This window comes from Chinchilla lanigera, unplaced genomic scaffold (assembly GCF_000276665.1).
Source record: "Chinchilla lanigera isolate Chin_1 unplaced genomic scaffold, ChiLan1.0 scaffold00126, whole genome shotgun sequence".
In the NCBI taxonomy this organism is placed as follows: domain Eukaryota; kingdom Metazoa; phylum Chordata; class Mammalia; order Rodentia; family Chinchillidae; genus Chinchilla; species Chinchilla lanigera.
Window position 1 is genome coordinate 3,350,838 of NW_004955527.1, and position 26,686 is coordinate 3,377,523.

The following is a 26,686-nucleotide window of genomic DNA, read 5'->3' on the forward strand; positions in this document are numbered from 1 at the left end:
CAGAACTGGAAAATCATTCTGAGCCACTGAGCAACTGACACCTTGTACTTCATCCAGTGACACATTTATACAAGTGGCCCTCATGGACTGGGGATTTTTTCCCCCGTCCTGTTCTAGATTTCAGCAGTTTAGATCACAATTCAAATAATCTTAACAGCAGTCATATCGTTTCTTAAAAGCCAACTAGGGGAACAGTTCTGGAAAGGTTGCTTCGCCTTTCACCTCCAACTCAACAGACACCTAAAGGTAACTTTTAGAGTTGCCTCATCCACCTTCAATCCCTGCAGGGCGTTCAGAGCCTCAACTCTGTCTATGTCAACACGGACCAGCTGTCTTCCAGCCCCCATCCCCCAAACTGCAGAGTTGCTTCAAACCGAGCTCCCCCGGGGCTCCCCGCAGTATACCATCCACACCATCGTTGTTTCTTCAGGAGTCCATCACTCAGTCTTTGAGGTCTACATTTTCCCCGGGAAGAGCTCCCAGGGTTATAGTTGCTGGAAATGTAAACTCCCTGCAGAGCCAGCCTTTACTGCTTGCCCATGTATCCCTCTGCCTGCGCGATCTCAAACCGGGAGAAAATAAAGTCCAGATGCACGAGACAAGGGATCTGGCATCGGTGGAGAAAAGTGCACAACGATCCAGTCGCCCACCTTTAGCATGGCAGCACAGCCCAGAGCTGGGAATCATTCCAAAGGAGCCTTGGGAGCTGTGGCATTCACCCCTGCCGGGGCTGGGGGCATGAAAAGTTTGCCACGGAGCTGGGGGCTGTGTGCCATCCAAAGGGCACTTTCTGCTGCCCGGCCGGAAGGGTCCCGCCGGCTGCGCCTCGCTCTCTCCGCCCGGGGCCGGTGTGACCGTGTGACCCCGTGTACACTGCGCCCGGGTTTTCGCTCATGACAGCAGCCTGGCAGCAGCAGTGGCCACCGCCGGGCGGAAAGGGTTACAAGCCACAATGCAAAGCGATCTCGCCCCGGCGTGGGGGCGCCGAGTCCCCGGGTCCCGGCCACCGCCGGCCGGCGTGCTCGCTTGCTCGCCGCGCCTCCGCCCCGGGCGCCAGGCGATCCCTACCTTGCGCGCCTGGCTGCTGGTGGTTCTCCATGTTCTCCGCCGCCGCCGAGGCGCTGGCCGCGGCTCCCGGGCCCGGGCCGGGGCCGCCTCCGCTCAGTTCCGCCAGTCTCCGGTTGGTGGCCGTGAGTTCAGCTCGCAGGTTGGTCACCTCCTGGCTGGCCGACTGGACCGCCCCATCGATGCGGAGCGCGAGCTGCTTATTGTCTTCCATCATGCTCAGGATTTTGGCCTGGGGGCGAGAGAGGTGACAAAGAGCTGCATGATGCGCGGGGGGTGCGCGCCGCCGGGCACCCCCGGCTCTACCTGTTGGGTCCCCCGCGGCCCGGCTCGTCCGCGCCCAGACCCCCAGACACCGGCAGCGCCGGGCTCCTCCGGCGCAGCAATGACAGCGGCGCCTCCAGCCCTGAGCCGCGGCGGTGGCGAGGCGGCTGGGGGAGGAGGAGGAGAAAGAGGAGGAGAAGGAGGAGGAGGAGCAGCGATCGCCGAGACCCCGGCAGGCAGGCGGGCGGGCGCCGCGAGCTGCGCGCAGAGGACACCGCGCGCTGGGCACTCTTTAAGCGGAGCCTACCATTCGCCGCCCGCTCGGGAGGGGGCCCGGGCTGGGGCCCGGGGTCACCCTCGGTCTCCTGCGCCCCCCACCTCACGGAGACACTCCCCAGGGGGCGGGGGCGGCAGGCGGCGCCGGCGCGTGGGCGGAGGCGGCGCCCCTGGCTGGGGGTGGGGGGCGCGGGTGCAGTGGCCAGAGCTCCGTCCCCTCCTCGCCGCAGTGGGGCATCCCCGCCCCAGAGGACTTCTGCCCGGAGCTGTGCTGGGCTAGCGGGCGGTGGGTGCTTAGGAAAAAGGGGTGCTCTAGGGAAGGGGTCCGGAGTGGAGCCGCGATGGGGCTCCGAGGGAGGGGGCGGCTCGCGAGAGCTTAGGAGCGGAGTTCTCGCTGTGCAAGTCCTTAAACTGCAGGCAGGAAATGCCCCGCGGGGAGCTGAGCTGGTGGACCGCGCGCATCTTTCACCTCCACCCTCTCCGGCCCCCCGACCTGAGCTCTCCACCCTAGAAGGAGCGCTGCCCTTCCCAGTCCTGGGCCAGGGAGGCGCACGGCCTTCCTGCTGCCCTCAGCCCTGGCCTGTGCAGCCCAGGTGTAGGGCGCAGCCTCAGCCGGGTCCTAAGCTTCTTAGCTGGACCGACTCTTGACAAGGAGAGACGAGATCAGGAGAAAAGACTGGAAGGCATCAGCGTGGCTTCCCTTTTCTTCCTAAGGGGATAGAAGTAGTACTGAGACCGCTGCCTCGGTTTACCCACTCCCTCTTCTGGAGAGAGCCGAAGTAACCTTAGTGTTGCTAAGTTCCTGCTAGCTCCTTTTTCTCTCCCAGAGCATAGACTTTGCATTTTTTTTTTCCCCCCACTGGGGCCCTGGATTCCAGCCACCAGACCCTGTTACCATAGCAAGCTTCTTTCCATGCAAATACGACAATTTAAAACGCCAGTGTAACCTCCTGGACAACAGCAAGCCACCATTCCAGCTCAGTCAACCTGGGGAGAGTGGTTAAAGGCGTTTTGCAGGAGCCAACGGGGTGCTCATGCATAGGATGCAGGTGTTCACCCTCCAGACCAAACAGCATAGGCTGAAAGCCCTTGAGAACCAAGCCAGCGAAAGGATTGTTAGTCTAGCTTTGGAGTTAAGGAAACTGAAGCTGGGGGCAAGGTTAAACAATTTACACAAGAAACCGCACAAATCAGGTGGAGCCAGGTCTAGAAGTAAGTATCTGATTCCAGTTAGTCTCACAGGCCTTCAGTAGATGTCGAACCCCAGATTGTTTTTCTCTCTATGTAGAACCATAAAGACAAACTCCAGCCTGTGCTCGGGACTACTAAGGAGCTTTTGCAAGAGGGCAGGACTGTGTCAGACGGAGGAGGACGGGGCATCTGGCACAATCTTTCATACTGTCTACTCCTCTCGGCTCACTGACTGGCCAGTGTGGGAAGTGAACCCATGACCTTTGCCACATTAGCGCAAGTTCAGAGCAACTGAGGCACTCACACTGCTTGGTGTATTTGTAAACCAGGGTTCAGTTCTTCACAGCCTTTTGGTCACTTGTGGGAGAGCATCTAACCACAGTACTTGGTGGTTGTTTCCAAGGGGGTGGGACTGTGAAACAGTTTGACAGTTCCTCAAAAAGCTAAACTTGGAATTGCCATACAACCCAGCAAATACGTTCCTAGGTATACATACCCCAAAGAATTGAAAACAGATATCCAAACTAAAATTTCACGAATACACAGTTCTGGCAAATTCTCATAACTATTGTCTCCAGAAAGAGAGAGAGAGAAGGTAAGAGAAGGTGGGCGGTGGGGCAAATGGCAGACACCATTTATGAAAAAAGCTCTGTAACCCTCTCCTCCAACAGTTTGCATGCATCTCCCCAAAAATGGTTGGGAGTGCATATGGGAAGTGCATATCAGAACCCCCAGAGAGGCAAGCAGGCTTGCAAGAGGGCACTAGCTAGGCAAGCACTATTTCAGTGTTCATAGCAGCAAAAGAACCAAAAATAGCAGCTGGCAAAAGAACCCAAGTCCATCGAGAAAAGAATGGGTCAACAAAAGCATTATATGCAATACACACAGCAGAATATTACTCAGCCATGGAAAGTCCTGACGTATGGACACAGACTATGATAGGGATGAAACTCAAAAGCACGCTGGGTGAAAGAAACCAGACTATGAAGGTCACATAGTATATGACTTCACTTGAATAAAATACCCAGACTAGGTAAATCCATGGAGACAGAAAGCAAACATGTGTTTGCCAGGAGCTCAGGGAGGGAAGGATGGGAAGTAACTGCTTAATAGGTTATTATTAATAGATCATTAACCACTTAGTAATTTATTTGTGGGGGGAGATGGAAATGTTTTGGAACTAGACAGAGGCTGTGGTTGTGCAGTGCTGTGAATGTACAGGCACTGAAAGCCATCCAGTTGTTCGCACTCAGGTGGGTAATTTTATGTGATGTGCATTTCAGCTCAGGAAAAATGTCAGCCTATATGGAAATTCATAAAGGGGGTGGGAGTGTCCTGGGAAACAAGAGCAGCTCAAATAGAGTGCACGTGTGTGTGTGTGTGTGTGTGTGAGTGTACACGCTTGCATTCATCAGAAAGGACAGTATCTTATCTGTTCACACGTCTCTCCTGCCTCATTGCTAACTTCTGAGCAAGACACACAGGTCCTTGGGTCTTTTACGTCATTCCTCTTTGCCTCCTCGTCCGCTAGCTCGTAGCAGGCTCTCTATACATGACTGAGTGTGAGTGTGTGTGTGCCGTAAACACACTGATCAAGTGTTACTCAGTCTCCTCTTCAATGAGATTCTTCCCACACACTTGAATCTTCAAATCAAATCAAAATAAACAAACGGAAAAAACCGAACAAGGAGAGAAGCAAGCAAAGAAAGACTCATTTCTCGGGCCCCTTATCTCTCTTTCTGTCTTTGAGGTTTCATGAAATTTGCTTTAAAAACTGCTGTGGTGCCTCTGAGGGTTGTACAGAATTTGATGTTTGAGATTTGTTTTCCTGAATATGAAAAAAGTGGAACTTTTCCCCAGCTGTGTCTCCTTATATTTACTCCCACACAAAAGGGCCAGACCTTGGGAAGTTGGAGATCGATTACACTCTGTGGATTGACTTGATTTAAAACGAAAAGGTTACTGCTATGCTTTTCTTACCCCTGACCTCAGACACAGTCCCTCCCTAGGTGACCTCAAGTAACAAAATAGTTGCAGGATTTGTGCCCTTCCCGGTCGCCTGTCTGAGAGGCTGATATGTACTTGCCAGCCATTTCTTGTGAGATACAGATAAAATTTTGGAGGAGAGGATTCCATAGGTGTCTGCCATTTGCCCCACCGCCCACCTTTCTCTCTCTGTACCTAGCTATGAGAATTCGACATAACTGTGGGTTCTATTTCAGGGTTTTCCCCTTTGCATATTCCTAAGGTAGTCCCACCACCACCCCAGCAAGTTGGTGCTGAGAAGAACTAGTGTGGTGTGAATGTGTCTCCCAAGGTTGATGTTCTGGAAACAACTTCAAAGTCACATGTGGATCCTATCTGGAGGTGAAGCCTTTGAGGAGTAAGGAGGACTAGGTGAGTTGTATGAGTGGGGCTCACATGATAGTATCAGTGGCCTTATTAGAAGACAGAGAGAGAGACATGAAGTAGTGCATCTGCTCTGTCTTGCTAGGTGATACCCTCTGGCATGTCACGAAGAAAGAAGACCCTGACCAGAAACTGCCACTGTGGTACTGAACTTCCTCTCCTTCAGAACTATGAGAAATAAATTTCCCTTTAAAAAAATTACCTCATCTGTGATACTCTGTTATAGCAACATAAAACAGACTAAGACAAGAATCAAGAAAGGCAATGTATCTACTACACAGGCATCCACCACTACTAACTCACTGTCACCTATTGTCATTGCTCCTGCTCAGCCAAACTCATCCAAGGCTCAGGCATCACCCCATGCACAATCACCAGCCTCTGTAAGGGTTTGCTGTGTGTCTGGTCCTTCTCAGCAGCTGCCCACCGTGCTGGGTACACTCGACTCCCATCAAAGCTTGCCTGGGCCTTTTGGAAAGTTCAAGACCAACCTCCTTTCATCGCAGAGAAAAGAAATTCCTAACAGGACTCAAGACAAAGAACCTAACTCATCAGACAACATAGCCACATGCACCTCTCATCTCTCACTAAGAAGAAGGACCTTACAGTTTACCATCCAAGCCGGAACACTTTTGAGAGTGAAAGAAGATGCAATGGGTAATGAAGCCAGGAAGAGTTGTAAGTTCAGAACTGTCTCGGGAACCTAGTTGATACAGCTGCCTGACAGTACAACTGGATTATGCCACTTGGCCCTAGAAAACAATGTGCGTCATCTACCATTGCACCTTCCGTGTTTACAGACAACAAAGGAGGAATAATTTCAGAAATAGACCATGCAGTCATGTTAGTAATCGAGGTAGGAGTGATTAAAGCTGTAGTGTTTAGAAACTGACCCATCTTTCTACTGCTGTATATCATATGACTCTTCCTAAATTATAAGTGTAGTAGTAAGAAGCCGCAGCCTTGCACAGTCTGGTCTGTGGCCTGTTCTTGTACTACAGCCCATAGCTCACCACCCTCTTGCTACTTAATTCTTTCCCAGCTCCGGGACTTTCTCTTTCTTTGCCTTCTCTCTTGCCTCTGCCTGGACTATCTTCCTCTGGCTCTCTGCTTTTGATTCCTTTTCATCCTGTCATTTTAACATTTAATATCAACTTATTTCCTAGCACACCTCACCACTGATCACAGTTTTGTGTGTTTATCTATTTGCTAATTTGAAATACTGTACACATGGGAGAATTTCAGAGCTGAGTCACAGGCATTTGGCTCGCTGGAGTGAAGATCTGTAAACTCCTGTTACTGAGCCCCACAGGGCAATCCTGCTTATTCTGCTTCGTGCAGGATTTCATGGAATGTCTGAGAATAAATGCCCTTTTCTTGAGCTAATTTGATTATTTCTACTACATGTGGCAGAATGGCTGAACCAGAACTAGTCCCCACCCCACACGGCTGAGGACAGCAGGGTCTGGGGCCTGTTCTTATTTCTCTTCCCCTTCCTGGTGCTCTACTGATGCTTCTGTAAAGAGTTTTGGGTTTGCAGAGCAAGTTGAACTCCTTTATCTCCCACAACTCCATCTCCACCAATAGTCTTGCTTCTCTGGTTAAAATCCTTCTTGTATCCAGTCTTTTCCACCCCCAGGAATTCCTGTTGCACCTTAATTTTGCACAGATCTTTCGCAGTGCTCTTCTTCTATTCTGGCAGCAACTCCATCGGGTGAAGGGGGCATGGGAATCTGCATTTGGAAGATGAAGCCGTGGAGATCGTAACGGTGGCCTTCCCTGAGGGTCATAGACTGCCTGCATGATCATCCCCCTCTTCCCCACACTGTGCAATGCATCTTTGGTGAGAAGATGAGCTGGGGACCAGGACTCAGATCCACCCACATGTGGCCCAGTTTTCTCTCTGACTCAATCTGGGACATTGTTTCAGCCTCGTTCTGGAAGTGGAGGCGGGCTTCACACGCTCGCCTGGCCCCAGGTTGGGTGACAGCGTTGGTCCCAGAGACTTCCCACCAAGGGACATGCAGGAAGAGGAGTCCTGAAAGAAAAGCCAGCTCGTGGTGGACTCCTTGGTCTGGGAGACAGTGACTGGGAAACTCAGATGTCAGCATGTGACTGCCTCTGCATCTGGGCAAATATCCATGCCTGTGGACATGGTCCTGCCTTACAACTTTAAAGGCCACTTCTTGCAAACCGTATCCCTGCACGGTATGTCGCTGGGCTTCAGTCTCATTCCAGTGTTTCTCAGAATGAGGACAATGACATCCACATATGAAATCCCTAGGAAATGTGCATTAAAGTGCAGAGGCCCAGGCTGCACTCTTGACCAACCAGAACTCCTGGGTATCCACATCTGCAACAGCTGTCTAAGAGCTCTTGATGCAGTGACCTTTGACATGCAGTGCTCTGGGCACCCAGGGCAGGTACTCACAGGTCACGAAGCACAAGCACCAAGCAAGTCAATGCCAGGATCCCTGCAAGCTGGGAGAAAGCAGTGCCTCCCTCGGGGAAGCTGTCTGCTCCCGTGTCTCCCCCTGCCCCTCCACCCAGGAGTCCGCAGGGAATCGCCCTGCCTCGCTGCAGATGGAGGCTGTGTTTACTCAAATTGTCACATGTGAATCCTGGCCAATCTAGGAGATGTATCTCTTGTTCATTTACACGGTTTACTTTGGCTGAGTGGGTTTTAACATGTGCTCTGGGGAAAAGGGCAATGCATCTCGATGGCTGGAGCAGCCGGCAGTGGGGCTGTGGGTGAGGAACCTGGCAGAGGACAGAGGCAGGGAGAAGGGTGCGCAAGCAAGGGAACCCCAACAGCTGTGTGCCATCTTCCCAATCGCTCACTCTGAAAGCCAGTGGTGAAACAAAGGGATGGCCAAAAAAAGAGACAGGGAAGAAACAATGGTGGAGAGGATTATGGGACTTTGGGGAACATACTTTTTTTATAATTGAGTTTATTGGTACAATTTAGTTATGCATAATAATCACATTCATCGTAGGGAATTTGTATCTGTGCATGATATATCTTAGTTCCTCTTTTTTCCCACTCCCCTGCCCTCTCTTCAAGCCTTCTTCCCCTCCTTATTTACAAACCTTTGTTTTTGAGAGGATACACTTGCAGCTATAAGATGGGAATGCAGGTGGACAGGTGTCTGTAACACACACACACACACACACACACACACACACACACACACAACCCATGTGGACCCAAAGCAGAATCATTAGCATGAAGAGTGACCCGAATTCAAGCAATCTCCCATCCAAACGTGGGGATGTTGGTCAGGTGCATCCCTACCCTGCTGGGTATGTGTTTTACCAATTCAGTCTCTTCCGCATGCTTTTCACTTGCAAACAGTCCTTTGATAACCACCTCTAATTCCAAAGCTCCTAGGCATGAAAGAGGTAGGTATTAAATAGCCATACTAACCATGGCCTTGGACACACAGGAATGTCCACTTGAAGAATATCTTCCTGGATAGAAATGTATTTTTCCCTACAGGTGTTCCTCAGTTTTCTGATGTTTCCTATTTGGTATAGGAGAGGCCTGTAAAACAGACTGGGCCTGGGCTCCTGGCTCTATCTCACCATCTGGGAGTGACTCTGGACAACCAGCGGCAGCCAAGCAAATTAGAAACCTTGGGGCAAGTGTTTCAACTTGACGAGAAAAAATGCTGCACCCCTAAAGAGCAAGGCCAACCCACAGGCACCTTCCTGCCCACTTCTACTGTAACCATCTCCATGGCAGGTGCCATTGTTTCTTAGCACCCTACAGCAGTCTCCAAGAAGTTCTCCCTGTAAAGCCATAGGGCAAGGACCAAGATTTCCAACTAGTGTCACTCTTTCTAAAGCAGCCCTAGCTTCCTACCTTAGTGAAGGTCCCTCTGTGCAGCCCATGGGAAGGATGATGATAAGGTAACCATCAGTTTTGTCACTCCACCTCTGGGGAAGATGTCACTTCCACACATAGGCATGGGAGTTCATTACACATGGGTTCAAGTCTCACCCTGTTACTTCCTAGCTCTGTGACACTTAACAAGTGTCTTAAGTTCTCTGAGCCTCAAGTCTCCCATTAGTAAAATTAGTATTACCGTCTTCCTGGCCTTGTTGAGGAATTAAACGAGAAAATGCCCGTGAAGCACTGGTGGAGTACCTACTGCCTAGGAAGAATGCAATAGATGTTATCAGCAGTGAAGCTGTTGATGATGGAGGTGATGGTTCTTGGGATGAGAACAGTGACACAATTGCAACGGGCTTTCCCACACTTTGGGCATCCCCTATGACCCACCACTGTGCTTATCCACTGGTTCCTACCAATTCAGGTTGAATCCTCCAAATACTGGAGTCAGGGAGGAGAAATCTGAGGTGTATGAGGTTTGCTCACACCCAGTAAAAAAGTATCAGGCCAGATGCAAACCCAGATGTGCCCAATTCTAGGGTCCCACTGTTTCTTTCTTTATTCCCCCTTTAATACATGAATGCAATCTTGTGCCTGCCCATGCTGCCGTGTAGGAAAACTTCTGTGTCCCTTCTAACCCCAGGTCCTCATTCCCTGCAGAAGTCACTGATCTGCTGCAGAGGCAGGCGTTGGTGGGGGCCAGAGATGCCCCTTGGTAGCCCGTGCATTAGCTAGTCCAGGCCCTGGGGACCCATTTGGTAAATTAGTTCTTTTGGCTCATAAAATAGTACCCTACTGGCTCGAAATACTTAACAGACCTACCCTAAATGGGTAATTTATTTTTTCTCTCTGATAGTATTGCTGTGACCTCCATCCTAATAAAAGTTGTTTTCTATCCTTGCGGGTGGGGTGAGGCGAGAATATTTTTAAACATACATGCATTTAATTTGCTAAGGAGCAGAGTTTCACAAGCGTGGGGATTTCAGGACACCTCTATGGTCATATTTTGCTCTTTGTCAGTCATTTATTTAGCTAGGGGATATCTTTAGTAGGAGAATCTTCTGCTCACTCCTACTCAGGCCCCCCACCCCCACTTGTCCATACTCTCACGGGTTTTTGCTTCCAAGCTCACTGTTTTCTGTTCCTAGGATGTCATATACACTGACTAGCTCTCTAGCCTCCTCAGGAAAAATGCCTCCTTCTCCCAAACAGCCCACAAAGAACAATGTGAATTTTGCTCAAGGCTACAGTGGAGACTTTGTGTGAGGCACTCCCCATCCGGAGGCATTAAGGCCTTCGTGTCCCTGAACAACTCTTAACCAAGGCCTGTGGACTCTGGCGGTATGTATCACCCTTTCTCGGGAACTTGAAGTAACAAAAATAGGAAACGCGTAGATTTTTAGTCAAAACTAAACAGATCCAGCACTGAAAATGTCCTGGGAAAAATATTTATTACCCAAATACAGACTGTTCAGTCCAGCACTCCACAAAGGACCATGCCTGCAGCTGCCTGGCCTTGGAGTCAGGAGTAGCTGCCCTGGTGCATGAGAAGAGAACTTCCCGTACTTTATGCAGGGATCCACTCAATAGGGTGTCTTTAGCTAGGCGAGAGTGAAGTTGCCATGTTGACCCTAATTGACTGCCGCTTTATTTGTGATGGGTTTCTGTCCATATGAAACTGTACCAGGACCATCATGGCGGCAATGCAACATGGCGTTTAATCCCCAAAACAACGTGTCCTTTCAAGCCTAACTTCCGCTAGTCCCAAAATAAACTTCCGTTTCCTTTTCGCGCATGCGCCAACAACCCTCCAATTGTCTCCAGATGCAACACCTCGCCTGCTTGCACTAACTCCACCCCTAGTCTAGCCTGATTAAAAACCTATTCCCCAACTCCCTCCTCTGAGAGGGTCCTTGCAATCTCCTGCAACCCTCCCATGCTGACAATAAAGGCTTGTTTTACCTAACTCTGTCTCGTGCTCTACCTGGTACCAAACCTAGCAATTTGTTTACCTGCCATATTCCATGCTAGGAAAATGTATAACCACTTATAATGCAATACGCGGGACCAGGAAGCCACACTGGTAAGTGTGTGTAGTTCGGGAGTTGCAGTTGCTGGTAGCAATGCAGGTTATGTTATGTTTATCCAACATCAGCCTCCTCCACCATGCTGGGAACTAGATTGGGTGCTGACTCCTTTGTCCAGGGATAGCTAACTCCCATATCTCTGATTTAGAGAGACAAACACATAGGAGATTTGGTTTTTAAAAATGTTGGTGGAGCTTCGAAGACAAGTATCAAGGGAAGGGCTTCTTCTTTGTCTCCATCTTCCACTCTCTGTGCTCCATAGCCATATCCACAGCTTGAGCCTTGGACTGGCACTGGCTCCATGCCTAGCCCCTGAAATCACTGGGATGATGAGGGCAAGAATGATTCTGTCCAGCTCTGAAACAGTGTTCTGCATGCAGGAGATGGAACTTTCTGGGAAAAGAGCTGTAGTTTTCCCTCGCCCACCAGCCATTCAGAAACCTTGCAGGAGTCCTCTTGGTGGCTTTTGGAAAAAAAGAAAGACAGATGGAAGCTCTCATCCCATCTCCTGTCATTCCTCAGGAGGCATCAAAAGTGTGCATGTAAATGTCTCCCAGAGTATGTACTGACTAGGGCTGCGGCTAACCCACGGGCACCATTGTTGAAATTAGAAAGAAACAGCTTCCTTCCTCAGGGTGAATGTCGTCCTGCTTTGGGGCAGAGACCCAGAGGGCAAAACTCTGGAGCTCCTTCATCTTAGTTCCCCTTGGAAATAAGCAAACGCATCTCTCACCAGCTAGACTTCCACCCTCCAAGTTCAGAGGGTGCCAGGTGAACTAGGTTCTAATTTTAAGATCATATTTGAATTCAAAGTAACAGGCTCTTTCACAAATCTATGGACAACTTTACATGAAGAGTCCTGCAGGGGGCTTTTTTTTCCATTAAATTTCAATGACAGTATAAATCCTTCCTTTTCAGAGTTTTCTTGACTAAGGAAAAGCTAAACAACTTTCTGCCTTGAAGGTGAAATGTGGCAATGATTCTGGCGTGTTCTTTTCTCCGACACCATGCTAAGTTCTCACCTATAAGGAAGAGGCCACTATTAGCATACCATTTTTCAGACTGGAAAACAGAGGCTCAGCAAAGTTGTTACCCACCCATGATTCTACAATGGACAAGTGGCAGGACCCAGACTCAGGTCAATAGAATGCCAGTGCTACCTTAAGTGTATTTTGGATTTGCCTCCTTACACCCAACTCTCCTGGGGTACTAATGAGTAGAACAGTATAATGAAGATGGGATTCACATCTGCCCTGATGATGGTATTAGAACAAGAAACCTTTATTTTGGGAGAAGTAGGCAGATAGGAAACAGTGATTACCAATAACACAGATCAACCTTTTGTTCCAGAGATTTTTTTGGGTAGGGGAAGGACTGTAGATTAAACTCAGGGTCATTGCACCAAGCTACACCCCTGTCTTACTTGTTTGCTTGTTTGATTTTGAGATAGAGTCTTGCTAAGTCACTGAGGCTGAGCTCAATCTTGCAATCCTCCTGCTGCAGGCTCCCAGGGTGCTGGGATTAGAGGCTGCACCACAATGCCTTGCTTGCTCCAGGATTCCTAGCGTCACCACTGCGAGGAACCTGAAACATCCCTGTTCAGGTCTATGGTTCACAGTCTTTGGGCAGCTCCTTTTCCCTGTAAGCACACATCTCTAATTTCAGTGATCGTCAGGAGAGAACGGAACACTAGCCAGTTGGCGGACTTCAGAATGCTAGATTGAGAAGAGACCTGAGAGTCCATGCTTCACCAAAACGATGGAGCACACTTGCTTTGAAAATGATGGAACTGAGGCCCAGGGGGAGGATGTGACTCGCCCCCTGTGACCCACGCAGAGTGGCAACACCGATTATGAGGATGATTTGTTTGTGTTTTCACAAGCGAGCACATGACCATGGGGGACGTTCAGCAAACATTTATTGAATGCATTAAACTGTGGCATTTGATTTATCCATCCGAAGGGGCCGTCAAGAAAACAAACGAGCTCTACATTGGATCCCTCTGTTGTGAAAGCATCCAAGCTCACCAGGAGGTGAAAACTTCCACTGTGAAGCCTTTCTTTGATCTTAGATTTCTTTTCCTCAAAAATGATCACAAACTTGGCAACTGACTCTTCCAAAATTAATAATCAGACCTAAAAACTCTTCTTTGGTTATTTCAACAACCTAAAATGAAAGAAATGAGCCACTTCCTATAGCACCTCCTCTTCTCCCTTCAGATGCCTGCACTCCAGAACAGCTGTGTCTTTGAAAATTGATTTTGATCTCCCAGGAAGGATCTGGTTTCTTTGTACTGGGAGCCACTGCCCCAAGATGGCGTGTGCGGCCCTGCAAAGGTGTTGGGGATCGGCTGACTCTGCGGTAATTGATCAGCAGGAGCGCCTTCCCTCAGGACCAGGTGACAGGACACTGTAGCTGCCATTGCTGTGGTGGGCTGGGATATTCTGCTGCCTCAGGAATCATTTAGCACCTTCTCCTCATTCCTGGGCCTCTTTGTGTCTGATTGCATTATTGCTCCTGGTGCCCACTCCCTCCTGCTAAGAGCATTGCCCGGCTGCCCTTTGCCTGTGACTTTGCAGCTCCTCTCTCTGGTGTTTGCCAAGCACCATTCCCAGTCCTGTTGATACCTTTGCCTTGGGTCTCGCTTTGGCCCCCAGGATGGGAATGGACTTGCAGCAAATTCGGGCCTTGGATGTGTTTGCAGTGTTTGGCCTGGCCTTGGGCTCTGGGATCTCACAGGAGAAGAGCAAGACAGCAATCTGGAGCCAGCCCTACAACCCAGAGCAAAACTTGGCCAAGCCAAAACCACACCTCTTCACCGTGCAGACTCTTAAAAAGAGAAAAATGAATGATGCTGTAGGCCACTGAGACTCAGTGGCCGTGTGTAATTCAGCAAAACCCAACTACCATAATATGGAAATAGGCATGGTGAGGAAAGTAAGGGGGTTCCTCGCCCGTCCCGGTGGCCTGTTGTACGCAAGGTTCTGCATTGGTGGGCTCTGCATCTGCAGGCTGAAAATATGTTTTAAATGACTCAGAAGATTTCAAAAAGCAAAATTTGAATTCGCTAAACAACACAGTACAACTATTGGCATAGCATTTACATTGTATTAGGGATAATATAGACATGGTGTAAAATACATGGGAGGATTGCATAGGTTATGTGCACATACAGTATCCCTTATATAAGGGACTTCAGCACCTGCAGATTTCAGTATGGGGTGGGGTTGATCCTGGAACTCAACTCTTGTGGATAGCAAGGGAAGAACGGATTAGTTTTCAAGTACTGCCACAGCTAAATACCACAGACTAGGGGACTTTGAGAGCAGGAATTCATTTTCTCACCATTACGGAAAATGGAAGTCCACGATCAAGGTGTGGCAGGTGTGGTTTTGCCAAGGCTAGGAATATCAGCCATGAAAAGCACCCAGCTGCACCCCTCACCCTGCAGCAGGGCCTCGCCATACCCAAGTTGTACCTTCACCCAGGGACCAGCCTTGCCAGCAACATGGGCATAAAGACTTGGCCCGTCTGCCTTCATTTGCTCCCTAGAGCTCCCTTAAGGTGTGGGGCAGAGAATACCACCTGCCAGCTTTTCCCTCCATCCAGTGGATCCCAATTTCCTTTTTTGCTTACACAGTTCTCCAGTGATTTGCCACCTACAGGGACCTGGATCCAAGATGTCCCAGAGGTTGGTGTGCAGGGAGGGTCCCAGAGCAGGAGTCAGAATCATTGTTCCTCATGTGTGTATTCACTTACTTGCCTGACAGTGCCCCCTGAGAATGCACTTAGAGGCCCCATAGTCCACTTGCTATGAGCACAGCCTCTGCACCCAGATCACCCAGGGCCAGAGCTCTCACCATCTCCACCAGCTCTATGACCTGAAATAGGAGCTTGGCTTCCCAGAGCCCCAGTCTTCTCCTCCATGAAATGACAACAGTTACAGCTCCTGTCTGGCAGGGTTGTTGGGGAGATGACATGAGCTGGCCAGGGTACAAAGTTTAAAACTGTACCGGGAAGTAAATGTTGGAAATGTTTGCTCCTTTGCTTTCTGCTGGGCAGGGGAGAACCAGCCACATTCTGGGGACACCGGGATTGAGGGGACCTTGACCTTGAGCAAAGCGTGCTCTCAGTCAAGTGGCTGAGGCAGGAAATATCACATAGGACAGAGCTTTACGCTGTGCTATTTCAGGGGCATGTTTTTGTGTGAAGATCCATCATCCATTGATTCTGTCCGCTTCACATAATATATAGCCTTTAAAATGAAAACCATATTTTTTCCCTTCCATCAGTACAGTTCTTAGGGTTAGGCTGGGGATGTTACTTGCCTACCATGCACAAGACCCTGTGTTCTATTCCTAATACCACAAAGAAATAAATAATAGATATAATGCAATTCTTACGATTAAAAACATTGGGGGCCAATTTGAAGTGCAAGCATTCTAAATTTCTTTTCAAACCCTCAGGTGAGGAGTGCTCATCTCCTTCCTGTGTTTGGGGTCACCAGTGCTGCTAAGCAGAACTGCAGAAGGGGCTGGGGCCATCTCCTCAGGGGTGCTGTGGGACTCCTGTGAAGGCTCCATTCCTCTAGGTCCAATCCCCAGGGCCCTGATCCTGGACCAAGCCTTTGGAAAGGATGATCTCACCCTGTGGTTTCCAACCCCTCCTTTGGAACAGGGGTCACCGCCTGGGATTCTGTAAGAAGGTGTCAAGCTGGAGTGATGCAGCCCTGTTGGTGCTTGGTCCAGCCCTCTCATCTGGAGGAGGCTGGTGGTCGGGGAGGCTAACACTGGGAGCTGTTTGATTTTGATTTTGCTGCATACCAGTAAGCCCAAGGCGATAAGATGGCAAGTCCCCAGCACTGCAGGGGCAGAGGATAGAGCACAGGGCAGAAGCCAGGCAGGCCTGGGAGGGGTCCCATCACTATCTAGGAAACCATCTGAGTTCCATGTGACCCTGGGCAAGCTACTAACCTTCCAGGATTCGGTTTTCTTGCTTGTAGAATAGGGAAGATGCAGCTCGTATTAGCAGAGAGATGCCCTTCTGTGCTGATGGGGTCATACCTCAGCAAACCCACTGTAAGTTGCAAATAGCAGAAGTCAAAAATGCCTGAAAACACTCTTAAAGTGGGACTGATTTAACGCAGGGATCATCTGTGTATGTGCTGAGCGCCTAATGTAAGCCAAGTGCTATGCTAGGGGCTGTAGATGCAGCAGTGAAAAACAAATAAATATACAGTGCTTGCCCCCATAGAGCGCACATGCGAGCCTGGGTGGTAAGACAAACACAAAGCCACACGTAAGTGTGTGTGTATAATGCACTGATAGGGGAAGAAAGGGGGGCAGAAAACAGTGCAAAACAGAGGGAAGAGGCTTCTACTGAAATCAGACTTCTATTTTATATAGGATGGTCAGGGCATCTGACTTCTCCAGTTAGGTGACATTTGAGCAGAGACCTAAAGCACACCAGGCAATAAGGTGGATAGACTTCTAGAAGGCAATGCTCCAAGTAATAGAGAACAGCTAGTGCAAAGGCCCTGTAACATGATAGCCATTGGCTGTCTGAGAAATAATAGGGCTGCCATGATGGCTGAGATCACACTGGGAGGAGTGCACAGGAGATTAGGTCAGAGAGAAATACACTGCATCAGACTGCCATGGGGACTGTAGGGACTTGTAAGGATCCAGGGGATTATTCTGAGTGAGTTGGAAGCCATAGAACTGTCCTGAGCAGCAGGACTTTAAAATGCTCTCCTGGCTGCTGTCTGGAAAGACTGTAGGGGACAGTGACCATCGAGGTCACTGTGGCTACACCAGGCCAGGTACACCAGTGGCCTGAAAGATGTAGGTGAGCTTGAGGGGTAGCACGTGGAGAGAGGTGATTGGGTTCTGAAGAGATATTGAAGGTGCATCCGCAGGGCTGCATCACAGGTTGGGCTCAGTGTGAGGGGTGGAGGAGCCAGGGATGACCTGAAGGCTCTGGACTGAAGAGATCAGAAGGATGAGAAGCTCATTACGGAACGCAGAGGGCAGAGGGAGGAGCAGGTTTGAGTGAGGAGTGGACATCAGGGGGAAGGAGCGCAGGAGTTCAGGGGATGGGTTCCACCTGCACACAGGAACTAGGAAATTGCCGCGCTCTCTGGGTCATTCAGAGGCTTAAGACTGGGCTGATCTCTGAGCAAATTCATGCTCATGGAGAAGGGAGAACCTCAAGGACTGGGCTCTGGTGTCCACCAACATTTTACAGGTCAGAGGCTTAGGAGAAACAAGAGTCAGAGAGGTGGAGGATGTCAGGCACGGTGTCCGGAAGCCACAGAGAGGCAGCGGCTGGAGGAGGAGTTGAAACCTTCTGATAGGCTGAGTCTGAGATGAAAATGAGGACAGACCAAAAACCTAGAATTCAGAGATCACAGGGGACTGTGACCAGGTGGCTTCCTAGGGGGCTTGGGAGGATCATGCAGGCTAACAGAATAAAGCACCCCACCAAAAACCTGGAGCACAGTCTGTGCTTGTCCGATGTTAATCCCTTTTCTCCTCTTCTGTCTCCACCCACACGACTTGTCCCAGGCACAGCTGTGGGTCCCTTACCCTTAACCTCCCCACATCCACTAATATTATCACATAGCTCATCACTAGGCGTGGCTGTGCTAGTACTGTATTTCAAAAGTACTTTCACCAAGGATGTAAAAATGAAGCTAATGCAACACAATCTAATTATCCTGGAAGGCCAGTGAATTTGCAAATATCCTAAGTAATATGCCATGAAAATGATGTTGGATTCCTGTAGCTATGAATCTCAGTCGGTACTAATTATCCCTTACTTGGAAATTAAATGAGCAGGCTCCCTCCCCCACTTGGGACAAGGTCTATATAATGTTCTAGAAAATAATCAAGTGGATGGACCCCATATCAGAGGCAGCAAGCAGCCTCACACCGGGTTTCCTGTCGCTGATTAATACTAGTACATTGCATTAAATTAAAGGAGGATATTTCTACAGGTTTCTATGAGAGCTCAGGGGTCCTCCCTGGCTGCCACGTGAATGGTCCCGATTCTGTTCCTCACCCGGCATACACCAGCCGCTCAGTTTGTTCATGTTAATTCTGAAGCAGATGATTAAGGCATGCTTAAAAATAATTCAGCAATGGTCAAACAAGTATGCTTACCCTAGCATTTCTAAGTATACTCACGAGGCAGTGAGAATTACAATTTCTGAGCATTAATAGGTGTCAGATATTGTACTTAAGTACCTTACATTTCTCTTCTCATTTTATCTTCTTGAAATTTAATTACTAGACCAGCTCTGGGAGATAGGTATTATTAACACCGCTATAAGTGAACATTCCAAGAGATAAATCCTGAAGGTCACATGAGCATTAAGTGGCATAGCTGGGATTTGAACTCAAGGACACTGATGTCACAGCAGAGCACTACACCTCTGCTGTGGGCTGCCTTCTAAAAAAAAAAAAAAGTTCATGTCTCCAGGAGAGCATTGCAGAGGTTCTGCTATAACATTCTACTTACCATTTTATTAGGCAAGTGCTGGGGGATTCAAAAAAGAAAAAAGAGCCTTGGTCCTTGGTTTCAGTAATTCTATATTATACCCACTTTAAGTGGTAACATCTCCTTGTCTAGCTTGAAGGATCATTGTCAAGTTCAAGTAAATTAATGGATCTAAGACCATCCTCTTTCCTAAATAGAATAAGGGGTGTAACAGGAACCCGAGTTTAAAAAAATAAATTCATAAAGCACATTAGTATCAATGTATTTCAAAGTGCTGAATCAAATCCTAATAAATAACCAAATGTACTGCTTTATCCTATGTTTGAACTTATATACAAAGAGGCCAATTTTCACCCTATGGAAACACACATTTTTGGTTGCCATTGACATAAATCTACCCAGCTATGACTTGCTTCATTTAAATTCTTTACTTTTCAATTGAATAATCACCTTGAATTTAATAAGATGTATTTCCATTAGTGGACTCCGAAATAGATGACCTTTGCGATCACAAGGGTTTCTGTAAATTCTTCTGATTGCCTTTTATCTTCTTGTGTATCGCTTTCCTTAAAAAATTCTGTCAGTTAGTGTATTTAAATTCTTTTCTCATCTCCTCACGGCACCGCTATTTACAATAATGAGTCACAGCTGAAAAGATCTGAAATATCCTGGGCTGCTTTTAACATATGAGAACCAGAAGGGTGTGTGTTGGAAAAGGTTGGGAAAGGCTATGCACAGCAAGGTCAAGGTTTTCCTCCACCTGTGCGAACTGGAACTTGAAATTCCTTGTAGTCACTTTCCAGGCCTTGTCCAGATTGTTTTCCTTTTTTGATACACCGGATGTTGTATACGGATCATGGCAAACATGTATTAAGTGCTTATTATGCATCTGATCTAAATTAGGAGCTCATTAAATCACCCAGCAAGTAGGAAATGGTTATTTTTATTATCTTCACTGCACAGCTGAGAAAACTGAGGTTGTGAAACGTTAAATAACCTGCTGAAGGACAACAGAGTTGGCAGGTCAACAGGGTAGCATGTGAAGGAAGAGCTCAGAAGGTTGACCATTAGTCTGCAGGCCCCTCCTCTACCAGCTCTGGGGTCCCAGGCAAATCGCTTTGATCTCTAAATTTTAGTTCTCAAATCTGTAAAGTGGGCATGATAATGATCTCTACCCTGTCTGGCCTTGTCTCTGGGTAGATTGCTATGGGGGACAATGCTTTGCAAATTGTTGAGAATGAGGTGATCGTTGTCACCTTTGGGAACTGAACTCAATGGCTTTAATCCATGGAGCCCAGGGCCACATAATGAGTGGATTCACATTTGAAGAGGACAACCAGCTTTGTACTGATCATGTGCTGCCTGCTAGCTGCTGAGGTGCTCGTTCTGAGGGCGCCCCGTCTCCCCACCCTCTCATCTGATGGCTGCTGTAGCACAAGTTACCCTTGGAAATCGGTCCTCTGCAACCTTCCAAAGCTGCTTCTCACCTCCCCTATGTGCCAACGAGATTAGTTTTGCCACCCTCTTTGATTAGTGGCACATTTCCAAGCCAAGGGTGTCTGGGGAAGCAATCTTTACGCTCAGATTTATTAAAGCCACCATTGGTTTAATGAATTACTGCAATCCAATGAGCCCATAGATAGCTTGTATTTAACTTTTATGTGGCTGCCCCAGAAACTAGCTTGAAAAGCAGAAATCGATGTGGGTGACAAAATCTCGATACAATTTATTTTGAATGTTCAGTTTGGGATTTGATGTATGCTATTGTCAGTTATATTTTATGCCCTTGGATGAATTTTATACTTACTGATTAAAAGGGGTTAGCAATATCAGTAGGATACAATTTGACAAACCTTAGAAGAAATGTTGCAAAAGTGTTCCCATCAATTACATGCCAGTTTCTAGCAGGATTGGCTTTACATTTTAATCAGGGGCACCAGTAGCTGCGTCTTCAAACTACCAAAGGGAGGCCCTATTTACCAGTTCTTAAATTAATTAGTCAAAATGCATTTAATTAATTATACTCACTGTGAATGCCCGATTCACCAGTAATTGGGTTGTGCAGAGGCAGGAACCAGGTGGTATGGGAGGAGTGGACAAATTGACTAGCACTTCCCCCACTAGAGAATTTGCTCTCAATAAGTATTATTTATGCATGGATTTCTTTTGGGTGGGATAGTGTACCTGTTCATAAGCAACACCTGCAGATTAGCATAAAGTTCCTATTTAGAGCAGTGTCTAGACAGAACCGAAAATAAGAACCTTAAATCTCCAACACTCAATGGCAGCAAGGTATAGGACCTTCATAGAAACCAAGATGGGGTGGCTTTATATTTTTGAGCACTAATCAGTTTATTACACAGATGCCCCTAAATGAGATTAAGGTTGTTCTAATAAAAGAATATGACTTGGTACAAATGCCTTCCTCAGAAAGTTCATTTGATTGGTCAATGTATCCATCATCAATCCACTCTTCCATCCATCATTATGCTATCCATTTACCCACTGACTCACTCATGCATCCTTCCCTCCTTCCATCCATCCTTCTAGTGTGGCTAGTTTTTTTTTTTGTTGTTTGTTTGTTTGTTTGTTTGTTTTTGCTTACTTTTTCAGACACTGCAAAGTGCTTGCCTCATATAACCACTTTTAGGCCTCACCATAGCTTATGAGGTCTCATACGAACACCTCCTTTTATAGATAAGGAAACTGTGTTCAGAGAGGTCAAGTGACTTGTTCAAGGGATGCAGAGCCTATGAGAAGGGTAAGGACTCATGTTCATCACCTAACTCCAAGGCAAAGGGTCTTTCCCCCAACCCTAATAGCCTGGCTACCTCATGCAAGAATCTGAATTGTCTGACAGAGCACACTTTGGCTGCATGACAGGGACTTGTGAAAACATTTTAATTGAACTTGAGTGTGCTCAATCACCCTGCTTAGGCACCAAAAACCTTGGGCATTTGAAACTTTCAGAGAGTAAAAAATATTCTTCTTAGATTATTGATATTAAAGAGGTTGATTTCATTACCCTCTTAATTATGATCCAGGGAAGATATTTCTTTTCTTTTTTTTTTTTTTTTTCTAGTACTGGGAATTGAACTCACAACCTTGCACTTGCCAGGCAGGTGCTGTGCCGCTGAGCTAAATCCCCAGCCCCCAGGGAAGAAATTTCTTTTAGTATTTATGTTTCTCCTGAAAAATCTGATTTTTTTTTATGTTCTGATTTTCGTACTTTCTTTCAGGCAGCTAAGAGCAAAATTTTTGGCCTTCTTCCAGCAAGATTGTACCATGGGCTATATCTGTGGACAAGCCCAGAACTTGATCTATTTTCCCTGCATTGTAAATTTTTTGGTATTTTTAAAATTCTATAGTAATATAGTTTTGTAAGGTATATTCAAATCCTTTTTGGACTAAAATGGGATGTAACATGAATAAACAAATGAACAAATGAACAATCAATTTAAAAAAAGAATCTGAATTGTCAAAGGTGGATGAGCTTAACACTGGGAAAGTAAATGACTCTCTACCCATGTGTTCATAGGGGATGTGTTTGTATTCACTCATACTGATATAAGGGAAATAAATATTAGCAGTCTCTAAGAATAGACCAGGGACTGTAGTAAAGCCTAGAGATATAGTGTACAAGAGAAGCATCAGATATCACCCTTCTTGCCCCATGAGCCTGTAGGCCAGCAAGAGACAGAGAATACAAAACTATTTAGTGGCATTATTTAGTGGCTTGAAAAACATTACCCACAGGAGAGAACAACGAGGTCCCGGATGGAGCTATAACTAGCTGTTTTAGATTCGCCCACCTGTCTATCTTTAAGATCAATTTCTTCCTCTAATTGACCACTGCCATGGACCTGACTTGGGCACCGGTCAGTTGCCCCCTGGATATCTGTGACAGCCTCCTTACTGATTCCCTCGCCACCTCTTCCACTCTTGTCCCCTTCCTCCAGCCACGTGACATTCCACCCTGCTGCTAGAGTAGCCCTCATGAGCTCTTATTTTAATCAGGTCTTTCTGTCTGCTGAACCTCTTCAGTGGATCCTTGCTGTCTTGAGGATTGAACTCAGGCTCTTCGGTGTGGTCTAAAGGTCCATCTGGACCCAGCTCCTTCCTACCAGCACCCTCAAATGTGCTATGAGCTCACAACCCGCCCCTTTCTACCTCCCGCTCCTCACCTGACTGCCCCTTACCGCTTCTCTGGAGGCCCTGAGAGCAGGAACCTTTCTGAAGCCCCGGAGGAAGAGAGCGACCCTGCCGCACACTGCGCATGCCTGAGGCACGTCCACTGCACACCTCCTCCCGGATTCTGCAAATGCTGTTTCCTTGGTTCCGCAGAAAGCTCAACCCTGCTCAGGCTTCCCTCACCCGTGTGTCCTCAGTGTCTTAGCGTCAGGCTTAGCCAACAGTAGGTACCTGATACACCATGGTTGAATGAGTGAAGGCAAAGCTCCGTGTGGACAGGGACAAGTTGTCTGGATTCGTAGGAAAGAGCTTGCTGTCTTTCATGGCTGTTGATGAAATTTTGGAGAGGTCATGAAACCCAGCTTCCGTGTGCTATAATGAGGAATCTAAGGCCGGAAGGACAAAGGAACGGGGCTGAAGCACCATCTAGCAGGTGACTTGTCCCCGTCCTGTTTAGACTGCATTTTTTTTACCCCCTAAACGGACTGGGCTATATTTTCCAGTCTCTTCAGAGCTACTGAGATGCCCAACTAAAACTACTCATTGGAAATTTTACATCCTGAAGCAACTGCTGCTTAGAATAAGAGCAGATATTTTTAGAAGAGAATTAACTAAACAAATAGGAATAGTTGGATTGAGATAAATAGAATGTGAGCTCCTACCCACCTCTAGCACTGATAACATATTTATCTTAATTAAGATATATTCTCTTAACGGAGGTGCTTCCTGTTTCACGTACTATTTCTAGGTGCCCGAATTTCTTTTCCTCCACTCTCTAAAGCAACAATTCAAGGAGTAAATGTACTGTCCTGGCTATCTTAAATAAAAAAGGCCTTGACACACAGAATGTGAGGCATGGCTATTTGCCAGGTTTATAGTCTACTTGAACATGAATTATCTTCATGGTCTGACCTGTCCTCATTGAGCTTAGGCTGATGTGTGCCTCAGAGGCTTCCGTTTTGCAGAAAACAGGCTTATGGGAAAAGCCTCAAATAGATTCTTGAAAACATACTGTTTTTTCACAGAGCTGGTTAATTTCTGTTTGATGAGTACACCCTGTATTCTTCGGAATGGCTCAGCTACACTTCCCTCCATATTCGAGGGGTTCCAAGGAAGCAGGTGGGAGGCTCTGTGTAGTTTAGGAGAAATGGGTTTCCTGACCCGTAGAAGAGAGGCACTTAATGAATCAGAAGTGGCTTTCTTCTCATGCATGAAATAGGACTTCAGACTTCTCTCCCGTCCATCAGAGCTGACAGCACTTGAGCGGTTGGCTACATTTTCTGGTCAGTTGCGCCTTGGCTTCTGAGGTTGCCACAGTGGCGGCGGCATCAGCCTTCTGGACAGCAGGTGACACTTTCTCTATTTCTTTGTAGTCTTCCCTCAAGAATGCTCGGAAGAAGGGTTGGTATACAGTAGGCACTCCATGCTTACATAGATGCTGAACCCAGCCAGAGTTTGTGCTTACACAACGAAATAATGAGCGGGGCGTGGTGGTGTGCGCCTTTCATCCCAGCGCTCTGGGAGGCTGAGGAAGGAGGCTTGCAAGACTGAACCCAGCCTGCGCAACTTAGGGGCTTAGGCAGACCTTCCCTCATAATAAAAAGTGGAAAAGGGCTGGGGATGTAGCTCAGTACAAAGGTTGTGGGTTCAATACTCAGTACTGAAAAAAAAAAGAAAAGAGAAGGGGTGAGCGTAAGAGAGGGAGAGAGAGGAGATTACTAGCAGGGAGCCGCTTGCCGCTTGCAGCGTTTCGTTCCTCCTGTTTTCCCTCTAAGAGCAGGAATTCTCCGCAGGGCTACGGAAGCCACAAGGATGTCCACACACACAGTTCTATCTGCTCTGCCTGGTCTTGGGTGGTTCTGTCACTGTACATGCAGAGAGAGCCCCACGAATAGCTCCACTGGGGCCGCACCCAGTGCACAAGAGGGCAGATCCCATTGACATTGAAATCTTTGCGTTTCTGCTTCCCAGGCCTGAACACTGGGGCTGGAGTCACACAGATCAGGGATCTGGGGACTGGGAGGATTATGGAAGCCCTCCTCCCAGAGACTGGATTAAAAAAAAAACTTTGACTGTCACCCAGGCAGCCTCCCAGTTGCCTGGCCCTTTCTCTTCTTCAGCTGGGTTTTGAACTGAAGCGAGCTCCTCCTGAGGCCCCTCCTTCTGACTCTGGGCCGAAGGAACCCAGCCAGGCCACCTCACTAGGTCTCCGCATCACTAATCTGCAGCCAGAAATACGAAGCCCCCAAAGGGTCCATTGGCCGCCACTGCAGTAACCTTAAAGACATGTTCAAATTTAAAGCGGTCCCTGCTGAGTTATTCTGATGTTTCCCAGCCACCCCTTCAATGACAGCAAGGCCTGGCGTGGCTCAGGACTGAGCACAGAGAGGAGGAGGGGGAAAGAAGTAAGAGGCAACTTCCACAAGAGTCAGGGGGAAGCCTTAGGTCAGCATCCGCCCTTTTACCAGAGCAGATTGGTTCACTTCCGGGTGGCCTAGTGACACTGAATTTACCATCCACACACTTGTCCTCCTTTCCTGGTATCACTGCAGCTCCAGTCTACAACCCAGTCAGAGGGACAGGTCACAGAATTAAGGGCAAATCTGTGGACTCCTGGTGGAGGGGAGCAATCGCCATGCACCCTGGCTTAGATTCTTACAGCCGGTAATGTATCCGATTTGATGCAAGCAGCGTAGCCAGAGCCGAAGGCAGAATAACACTGGCTGTGTCTGCTGGGTGTGTCCTGGCTTCCACCCTGGCTTCCTCAGCCTCTGCAAGATGTCCTCAGCCAGTGATGCCCCCTGGGACACTCAAACAGCACCAAGAAAGATTCACACCCCCACCCACCGCAAGAGCCATTTTATTGGATCAGGCCAGAGCAGAAAGCCAAAACAGAAGTTTAAAGGCACTTAGCAATTTCGGTGTGCAAAGGACAGAGACTCAATACATAAAAAGGGAGAACAATTATGGACAATAATCACTAGCTTATTTCTCTTTGGTGTAATTACTGCATGAAGACTGTATTTTACTAAGCCTTTAACCTTACCTTAATTTTATTCTTCAATAGTAATTAAAAAAATGAGAAGCATTTTGAAAAAATGATTGTACTCACAGTTTTTAGTTTTGAATTTCTATGTATGGCTTTGCAAGATTATATTTGCTCTTATTCTTAAAAATAAACCCATGAGCTGGGTGTGGTGGCACACGCCTGTAATCCCAGCATTTGGGAGGCTGAAGCAAGGGGATTGTTATGAGTTCGAGACCAGCCTGGGCTACAAAGTGAGCTCAAGGCCAATCTGAACTGTGTAGTGAGATCCGGTCTCAAAGAGACAAAACAAAACAAAACAAAACAAAACCCCACAAAAAAAATCCGAGTAAAGGATTTTTGTCATGCATAGACCATGGTATCAGTAGAAATGGGGTCATTCATTTGAAGTCAGGGCTTAAAAAGCAAATTTTTATAGTAGAAATTAAAGAAGAATTTAAGAGGTTAAAGTTGCATATTTATAGAGAACAAAAAGTTGTGGATAATCAGTTAGACATCTGTGATGCTCAGCTTTCTGTTGCTGTGACAAAATACCTGAGGTAAACAATTGAAAAGGAGGCTTTACATTATGATTTTAGAGGTTTCAGGCTGTAGTCACTGGGCCCTGTTGCCTCTGCATCTGTGTGGAGCAGTAACTCATATGTTGGGGAGTGTGTAGCAGAGGAAAGTGCCCACTTTACAGTGGTCAGGAAGCAAAAGAGACAAAGGGCCTGGGATGCCAATATCCCTTTCAAGACCACATCCCCAGTGACCTAACTTCCT

At 47.6% G+C, this 26,686-nt stretch overlaps 1 protein-coding gene across 1 annotated transcript in view; it reads right to left on the minus strand.

Annotated features, from left to right (window-relative positions):
* Kazn (kazrin, periplakin interacting protein) overlaps positions 1-26,686 on the minus strand; it is a 1,006,619-nt gene that overhangs the window by 387,125 nt on the left and 592,808 nt on the right. Inside the window, exon 3 of the mRNA XM_005409886.2 lies at positions 1,069-1,297. Within this exon, the coding sequence (XP_005409943.1) occupies positions 1,069-1,297 (229 nt within the window). The remainder of the gene's footprint in view (positions 1-1,068; positions 1,298-26,686) is intronic.